Below are 10,016 nucleotides of genomic sequence, written 5' to 3' on the forward strand. Positions count from 1 at the left end.
TTCAGTACTTTATCTTCCCTGTAACAGTGCCGAGCGCCGAAGAATAGATTCTTTTGAACTATGGTGCTGGAGAAGACTCTTGAGAGTCCCTTGGACTGCAAGAAGATCAAATCAGTCAATCCCAAAAGAAATCAACCCTGACTGTTCCCTGGAAGGCCAGATAATGAAACTGAAGCTTAAATACTTTGGCCACCAAATGAGAAGGGAGCACTCACTAGAGAAGACCCTAATGCTGGGAAAGATTGAAGGTCAAAGACGATGGGGACGGCAAAGGATGAGATGGTTGGACAGTGTAGTCGACGCAACGAACATGAAATTGAGCCAACTTCAGAGGACAGCGGAAGACAGGAGGGCCTGGCGGGATCTGGTCCATGGGGTTGCGAAGAGTTGGACTCGTCTGTGCGACTGAACAACAACAAACAGTGAACAGGAGCCTTTTTTGTTCTATATTTAAAGTCCTGTAACCTCACCTTGGGGCTGTGGTGGCTCAAGTGGTTAAGACGCTGAACTGCAGACCAGAAGGTCGGTAGTTCAGCAGTTCGATACCCAAGTGCCGCATAACAGAATGAGCTCCCATCTCTGGTCCCAGCTCCTGCCAACCTAGCAGTTCAAAAGCAAGAAATTGCAAGTAGATAAAATAGGTACCGCTTTGGTGGGAAAGTAACAGCATTCAGTGTGCCTTGGCGTCTAGTCATGCCAGCCACATGACCACGGAAACATCTTTGGACAGCGCTGGCTCTTCGGCTTGGAAACGGAGATGAGCACCACATCCCTAGTCATTCAACTGGCTTTCGAGCAAGGGAAACCTTACCTTTACCTAACCTCACCTTACTGATGGCAGTTGCCTGCAGTTGCAATTCCTTCACCAGTTGAGTGCACCTGAGAACAGCAAAAGTAAATGGCTGCAGCCTTCATTTAGAAGCATCATTTTTAGACGTGTTCTCTGAGCAGCTTGCTGAGCCATAACAATTTTAGATAATAGCATGCTTTTAATTAAAGCCAAGTGTCAGCAATTACGTTTAAGGTGCTGCTTCCCCCTCCCACCATCATCCTCTGGGACTACAATCCACATTGCTCCTCAGCTTTGAGTATTCTAATACATACAAGAGAACCTTATTAAAATCCTAGACAAATTACAGGCTACTTAAAAAAAAAACCTTTCTGAAGCTGATACCATCTCTCAAAAATTTGAAATTGACACTTAAGCATTTAAATGTCTCCCAGTCCTTACAATTGTGTTTATATGTATGATTGCGTGTTTTTGGCCAAGATACAAAACTTCCTTTATAAAGGGAAAATTTCTGAGCCCTTCCTGTTACCCTATGCTCTTGATATTCAGCTGCTGGGCTATGGCCAAAAGTTGGTTGAGAGAATCTAATGGCAGGAAGATTGTATCAACAAAACCACTAAACTTTTTTTCAAAAAAAGAATGAGAAATTAAGAGTGAGTCATAGTTGGGAAAAGCTGAACACTACCAAAACGATGGGTAGATAATAAAACAGCAAAGAGCACTAAGAAGGTATTTGTGTAAACAGTTTTGAAAATTGATTTTAATGTACACATTCTTTAGTTAATAGTTAAATAATGTCTATCTACTGTAATTCTTTTAAATTTAGAAAAGTCAGAAATACAGTTTTCATCCACCTTGAGCCAACTCTGTAACAAACATGTTATGAGTTCTATACACTTTCTGAGGGAAAAAACAAAAAAATCAAGAAGATTAAAGCATGCAATGACTACCCAATTACATATCACAATTTTTGTAAAGTTGTGCATACAAACAGTTTCAAAAGTTACAAAACCCACATTACTCTTCACTGATGAGAATGGTTAGCTGGTTTGCTCCATAAACAGACAGCAGGGTACACTTGGTTAGGAAGGTACTTTTGACCACCATATTCAAGTGTGGATGTTCACTCCCAGCCTACATCCTTTAATACATTTTTTTGGTGATACACTTTTGTTATTGTCAACTGTGCAATTTAAACTATTTCACTGAGAAACAGTGTTCTTGCCGTCAGCTTTCTCATTTGTTCCCAGCTTGGGAGCTTAGACTCAGAGGTTTTTCTAAAAACTTCATACACTGCTCCACAGCCTTATGACAAACTGCGGAAACCAGTAAGAATTCAGTGCCATTTCCCCTACGGTGAGAAAGTTGTAATTTAACCTTTAGCGGTAGTAATACTGAAGCTTGAGGGAAAAAAGTGTAGGAATCTTCAAATTATGGAGTCTGGGAAGGCCCATCAAAACACCACCCTTCTACACAGGTAAAGGTTGCAATTTGGATGACCCTACCTAGGATCACCCCAACAGTCTTGGGACTGTAATTAATATAGACAGATTAAGGGTCTTTAAATTATAAATCCTAGTTGGGCACTGGATTCAGCAGATCCTCCCAAGCCCACTGTCAGCACACCCATAACTCTTCATGTGATCAGGCAGCACAGAAACTGAGCAAGGTAACACACTGAGAGTTACTTTATGTGTTTCCACATTTGCTACTACCCCTTTTCTAAATACAGAAATATTTTCAGGTGATTTTAAAAGCACTTGCTTCTCAATGGAACACTAATGGCCATTCCTCCAAGACATTTGAGCCACAATTTCTACAGTGATGAGCTCAAGTCCTACTGAGCATCCACTGACAAACAAGGAGCAGGCATAATAAACACACCATGAAACCAGAACAGATAGGGCTTACCCAAAGGACAAATTTTACTTTTGAAAGTACCTTCATTGTATTATTTAGCAGCAGGACCACAGAACTACAGACCCATAGTGTGATTTACGACATGCTTCCACAGGTTGTTTCAGTGTAAAAAACCCTGTTTAACACCAGAAACATCTTATTATGTTTGACTCTGGATATAAATCCCCTCCATATTACAATTTTCCTCATGAAAGTGATGTGCTGAAGCACTCCTGTGAATTAACAAGTGTACCGTAAGGAATTGTGACCATTTGAAATAAGCTATGTTAACAGAGGCGAAGATGTTTTCTGTCTTCAATTTCATGGCTGTTCTGGGCAAGGCTACCTTTTTCAGAAGGTTCTCTCTGATCAAATGTGGAAAGGTGACACAGTATTTTTGCACATTCAAAAATTTACACTGGAAATGGTTGGCGGTTATCACACTAAGATGTATATGAAGAATGGCAAATTTACAGGAAGGAACAGATATGATTAAACACCCTCTTAAATCACTGCTGAAAACTGTATTTCAGTACTAAGTAGTTTCATGGACCACTCCTCTCCTGATAAACATTGTCTAAATACTACTCCCTTCCCATAAATAAAACAATGCTATCAATTTGCTCAATTTATTTTAACAAAGTTGATTTAGAAATGTCACTGAATTAAAACAAAACATCTGAACATGTAAACATCTGCCATGTTCCTGAAACAGGAATTAACACCTCTCTGCACATTAGTATTCATTTATTAGGAACACTATCAATTAATAAGGCTTGCCTTCAGTACAACTAAATCCAGTTTGTTGCTTTAATTGACCTTGCATTGCAAGTTAATTTACCAAAATTTCAGATGTATACAAGGAGACATTATGGGATAGTCAATAAAGTACCATTGGTTACAGCTGTTACAATTTCTCAGCCACATAAAAAAACCCTAAGCCAGTCACATCAAATAATCATGGCTTTTCTTTAACTGACGCTCACCGTTAATGTTAATTATGGTCCTTTAAACACACACATTTTGTAAAGGCTATATACAGTGTACATGGCTGAGCATGCACTATTCATAGATACCTGCCTGCTTGATACGATGTCATGACACAGTGCCTGAAAATGATGCAGCTGAATTCTGATTTTAATCCATAACTCCAGGAGGAAAGTTGATGATTCTACAATTGCTATACTTGCACGATTTAAAAAAAACAAAAAACAAATACCCACTAGTTCCATTTAAGAACTCTAGATGCAGATTCTACACAGGTTAAGGCAGCAAAAAAAAAGCACTTCCTGATACGGATGGTCTCATCAATTAAAGCTGTTCTGAAACCATTATTTCTTCCTCTTTTTTCCCCATCATATCCTTGAAGACTCAGATAAATTTATGGAAGTTTTTAAAAAGGGGAAATAAATCAAATTAAAAAGTGCATGGAAGAAAAGTTACACCCTACTACCATAAAAAAGAAAACACAATGAGATTTTGAGCATACTGCCCCATTATCTTAAAACGTGTGTAATGCATGTAGAAGACTATCAGAAGCAATTTTGTTTTGACCCAATTTTTTACTTTCTTAATCTAAAGTTTTTGCAAGTTTTGCATCCTAAACCACAAAAAAGTTTATCATCAATTTTTAAAAAAGGAATAGTTCTATTCATAACCCTTGGACACACCCTGAAGTAATACCTTTAAGTCAAACGGACTAATCAAGAGTATGTACTTCCAAGAGTCCAGCCTCTCTTCACATTATCTTTATGGTTAGCACATTCTACTAAGTATTTAAAAAGATATGGCAAAGTATTTCAACAGAGTTCTTTGATTTACGTATTAAAATCAGGATGGTAGACACTGTATTACAGGTAGAGTGACACTCAAGTTTTAAAGATTAGAGATCATTTTAAGATCAATCCTTTTTTCTCCAATGCACATGAAATAGGGCATAATCTGTTGTAAACAGGGCACTGCTGTAAAGCCAAGTTGTTTTTAAAAATTACTTTCCCCGTATGTTGAAAATACACTCTTCAATGCATCTTCCAGTACTGTCATATTTCCTGTTAAATTATGTCACCAACTTATTTTCCTTCGGTTCCTGTTCTTAGAGATGGTTGTGTTCATAGCAGTTTGTTTTTTAAAAAAATCTGTTGAAATTTATATAAAATTCTGTACAGGTTCACAAATTATTGCATAAACAGCATAATCTTCACGACAAGTGTTTCTGCAACACACGTCCATTTCAGAAAATTCACGTTTCCCTTCTGGCTTTTTTCTTCTTTTTGATTTGTTTGGGGGACTCCCAGCTCTCTTCAGACTTGGCTAAGTGTTCAAGAAATCAAAAAGAATATTTATTATAATTTTTACTGTACACTTCTTCTATACATTCTAATTCTTGTGCATTACTCTGATCACAAGAACGCACTAGACTTATCAAATTCAGTCAATGTGTCCTGATGGAAGTAATATTTTTCTTCCAAATCTATGTTTAATTAATTCCAAATCAATGGAGTTTAAACCATTTTAAAAAAAATATTTGAGGATTCTTGCCACATAATAGAATTCCTACATGGACACCACATCACTTTAATGTCCAAAAATGACATATCTTGGGTATCACAGCTGCATCCACATCACCACAGAGAGCTAAGGGTGGCAAGTTCCATTAGCACATGGAGCATTCTGAGGAGGTCCAAGAAAGCTCCCATGCTTCTGGCATTCTGCAAACTACATAAAACAGAGAATTGTACAGGAGGACATTTTATAAAGGGAATAGGGCTATATTGTAACAGAATGTTTCAGAAGGTGCTTTAATATAAGGAACAGGCGTGCATACTATACTACTGATTCAAGGACATTAAAAAAAGAAAACAGACTTAAACATTGACAGATTTTACGAAGCAGATTTTGATGTACCTACAAGAACAGTTAAGTAAGCAAAAAGCTTTTAAAAGGGTCAGCAGTTTTGTAAAATAGCTTGTATAAGAAATAATGGCAACCCCTATCTGTAAAAATATGGAAAACTGCAGAAAATAAATAATAAATAAATCCTCCAAGTAGCCTTCCTCCAGCCTAAGGGGCTCTTCCTCCAACAGAAAAAACACTTAAGCATTCAAACTCCAGCCAAAAGGGGATATAAAGTAAATAAATTTTGCTCTGTGCAGTGGTAGACTACAGGTAGAATCCACCTCAGTTGCTATGTGATGTTTGTAATGGTGGGAGAGACGAAACTGGCATGTATAATGAAGATTACAACAGGTTGGAATACTGACATAGTGGACATATTTATTTATTTATTTAACTTTCAATTTCTATACCGCTCTAACATATGTGAGTTATAACTAGAAATGCAAGACAGTGGTGCAGGAATACCAGAACAAATAAGTATACGAGGCATGAAATGTAGCAGATGTGATGCTCAGCTTGGACAGTAGTTAAAGAATAAATACAAAACTAGCAGATTCCATGAATCAAAGGTTTGCTTCCTTTGCCCATGAATCCTGAAAAAGTTAACTAGGCAAAAGTTAAGCCCTATTACAATAGGAGAGTTCATGAAGAACTATTCACAGAAAACAAACGCATATAAAAGACATAATATTATCTTTAAATAGAACAGTTCAGGAAGCCAGGAGAAAACCTCCTTATTAGAAGGCCCACAATGGAACAACTTCTACTGGATGCTGGGTAGGGGTGTGTGCTCAGTATATACCAAGCCAAAAAAATACCCGAAAAATACCTTATCAATATTTGGGGGGTATTTATTCATCCAAATACAGATCAGAAACCTGTATTTGGCTACTGAAATAGCCATGCCTGAACAGACGCCGATATTCAGCTTTTATAGGCTTTTATTCACCACAGCTAAATTCGTTCAATTCACTGGCCAAGTTGTGCCGTGGCAGTGGCATGACAGCAAGCAAACTGAACGCATTTAAACTTTAAATGCCTTCAGTTCACTCGCTGAGTCGAGCTGCAGCAGCACAACTCAGCAAGTGAAATTCTCCATTACACCCTATGGGGACAGTCCCCATAGGGTATGATGGAGCCAAATAAATTTGGGTTTCCTGAATATTTACCCAAATACCGGTACAATACCGATACTGGTATTCCGGAATACCAATATTTTTTAGTTCCAACAGACCTGAATCGGTAAAAAAATTAATGTTTTATAAAAACTTTTTTTTTCACACCCCTAGTGCTGGGCAATCTCCTCAAGAAAACCAGTTTTCAAGAAAACCAAACAAGGTATCTGTTAGCGAATACCCAACTTTGGAAAGCGGTTAAGTACTTCTCAGCCCGCCTTATTTCTGTTTCTACAAAAAGAGTTGCTGTAATACAGAGTGTGAATTTCACTGCAATGCTGCAAGGAAAGTTTTACCTCTGAGCCAATGAGGTGATGAGATTTTTTTTTTTAAAACATAGGATGCAACTGACAGTAACGATGGCTGATCTCAATACCAGGGTATTACTTACTCTGTGGCGGAGGCACACTGTTTTGCTTAACATTAGAAATAGGAACTTCTGTCTCTTGGAGCATCTGTGGCACTTGGGAAGGTATCTTGTCAGATTCATTCTCTGATACTGTTACAGATGGCTCAGTAGAAACAGCAAATGAGGGCATCTCCTCAGGCTAAAATAAGAAATAAGTATCAGAATACTGACTTTTGGTAGCGTATCAGTATGCTTCCAACACAATATGCTGAAATAAGCAAAATAATATTTGACTCCATAACTGCCCTCTAGTGACATATATAGCACTGAGAAAATACTTCACAAGAAGTCTCATTTTTAAAAACCAATTCTCTCAATGCAACCTAGAAACAAGCATACCATACTTGAAGTTGTGATATAAGGTTAGCTCATGAGATTAGAATCTGGGAGACCCAGGTTCAAAAGCCCACTTTGCCATGGAAACCTCTGCTGGGTGAACTTATTTATTTATTGTTTAGACTTTTAGGCTGTCCTTCCCTGCAAGCAAGGTGCCAGGGCATCTTACAAGAAGACGACAAAGAAGAAGAAGAGATTGGATTTATACCCCACCCTTCACTACCCAAAGGAGTCTCAGAGTGGTTTACAAACTCCTTTCCCTTCCCCTCCCCACAACAGACACCCTGTGAGGTAGGCGGGGCTGAGACAGTGTGCCAATCACACACTGTCAGCCTAAACTACCTCACAGAGTTGTTGTGAGGGTAACAAAGAAGGAGTATATAAGTCTCTTTGGGTCCCCACTGAGAAGAAAGGCAAGTAAAAATGAAGTAAATAGAATAAACATAGAATAAAAGCCCTGGAAAGTGAATGCTGGCCAGAAAAAAAATTCTTTATAACTTATGTGGCAGAAGTAGTAACAGCATCTGGTTTATGAATAAAAGTATTCAGAAGAAAAATCAAACACCAAATATCAGAAACAAATTCTTGCAGTAATCTTTCAGCAGTAGCTGCACTATATTTTTGGCTATGGTGGTCTGAATTGTGCAGACCTGTGAGGAGCTACTGTGTTGACAGTCTAAAAATGGGGAACTGAACCACACAGTTTTTGCTTTCCTCAGCTGTTTCTATAAATAATCAAGTTTTGCCCCAAATTAATCTAGGCTTAATTATACCTCAGCTTCTTCACTAGTGCTGATGGTCTTTAAAGAGAAAGAAATCTCCTCTTGTTGAACTTTTGAGGTATCTTCTGAACATTCTTCTCCAGCATCTCTATCCAGGTCTTCAGCATCCTATATATGGGGAAAAGGCAGTGCTGTACTCTTAATCCTGCAAATCAATTCTGTTGTAAGATTTAAATGATGGTGGAGCTACAACTTCTTTAAATTATCAACAATTACCTATCTAAATTATCTAAAAGCAGCTGTCAATACTGTTCTTAGAAAATTAATGCAATATGGCTTTCCCCAATGCTGCTTACTCCTTCATATCTTTCATCAGGTTATTTCCCATCAGTCCAAACTTGATCTGAAATTGCTGCACACCACTCTACCCCTAAGATCAGGGGCGTCAAATATGCGGCCCGGAGGCCGGATCAGGCCCCCAGAGGGCTTCCATCAGGCCTGCAGTGGAACCAGCCATCTCCAGCTTCCAGTTCTGCTGCTGCTGCTACATCATAGCTTGCTTCACCAGACTCTCTTAATCACTCAGCCATTTAATGGATTAACCTGGGTCCTAGACTCAGAACTCTGAGCATGAGATTTCTGTGGTGAATGTCAATAAATCAAAAGCAGGTTTGCAGCTTACAGAGCTAATGTTTTAAGAATGTTTTTATTTTAAGTAAAAAAAAATCTTTGTGTCCTTTATAAAGTTTATGTCTCCACTACCTGGCATTACATTTTATGACACACATGGCCCGGCCTAACAAGGTCTCATTTATGTCAGATCCGGCCCTCATAACAAATGAATTCGACACCCCTGTTTAAGATAATGCGAACGAACATGGCAAATGGCTTATGTGCTTTAGCTAAAGAGAGAGAGAACAGTTTCACTTAATTATGTTGTAATAAAACATTAACTCCATACGGCAGTTGTAGGATTTCTGTATCCTTTTTCTTGGAGAACGGGAATAATACATTTAGACAGAAAGTAAACTAGGTTCAACAGACTGGCATTTATTAATGAAAAGAAGTGGCCATAGACTGTCTTCTTGACAAATCTAGCTTTAGCTAAAGAGAGTTCCGAATCAAACTGCAATTCCAGAGTGCTTAATATATCTTACCTGTACAGGAGAGCTAGCCTCTTCTCCCTGCTTCTTCTTTTTCTTCTTCTTCTTTTTTGATTTGCCACTTGCAGTACTGTTCAGTGTCGGTTCTGTCTTCTCTCTGTCATCATCTGAAATCTAACAAGCAGAGACACACAAAATGAATTGTGTTTATAACCATGAAAAGCGGTCACACCTCACTCAGTCTGTAATATCAGTCTCCACACAATCACTATGGATTGGATCCTATGAATTGTAAATAGAAGATCAACTAACAGATCTCTGCCTATGTTTACCAACCCCCAGGTGAGGCCTGGACATCTCCCAGAATTACAATTGATCTTCAGAGTACAGAGATTGGTTCCCATGGAGAAAATGGCAGCTTTGGAGGCTGGACTTTATAGCATTATACGCCACTGAGGTCCCTCCCCTCCCCAAACCCTGCCTTCTCCAAGCTCCGCCTCCCAATCTCAAGGAACTTCCCAACCTGGAGCTGGCAAACCCATCTTCACCCTTTCCTGCTGTGTATCTGCTGCCCCCCTCTTCCATCTGCTCCAGAAGGTCAGGGGATCCTCAAAGAACACCTCATGTAAGAGGAGAGGAAATGATTTATGCCAGTTCCCCATCATATATATAATATAATATAAGATA

At 38.6% G+C, this 10,016-nt stretch overlaps 1 protein-coding gene across 5 annotated transcripts in view; it reads right to left on the bottom strand.

The window, feature by feature from the left end:
• Positions 1 to 1,696: 1,696 nt before the first annotated feature.
• Positions 1,697 to 10,016, bottom strand: part of MTDH (metadherin) — a 30,162-nt gene continuing 21,842 nt past the window's right edge. For all 5 annotated transcript variants that reach the window (XM_015409868.1, XM_015409867.1, XM_015409866.1 and 2 more), the window contains exons 10-13: positions 9,384 to 9,503; positions 8,278 to 8,394; positions 7,151 to 7,307; positions 1,697 to 4,999 (exon numbers count right to left, since the gene is read on the bottom strand). In XM_015409868.1, the coding sequence (XP_015265354.1) occupies positions 4,929 to 4,999; positions 7,151 to 7,307; positions 8,278 to 8,394; positions 9,384 to 9,503 (465 nt within the window). In that variant the 3' untranslated portion in view covers positions 1,697 to 4,928. The remainder of the gene's footprint in view (positions 5,000 to 7,150; positions 7,308 to 8,277; positions 8,395 to 9,383; positions 9,504 to 10,016) is intronic.

This window comes from Gekko japonicus, unplaced genomic scaffold (assembly GCF_001447785.1).
Source record: "Gekko japonicus isolate JY-2015 unplaced genomic scaffold, Gekko_japonicus_V1.1 scaffold47, whole genome shotgun sequence".
NCBI lineage: Eukaryota > Metazoa > Chordata > Lepidosauria > Squamata > Gekkonidae > Gekko > Gekko japonicus.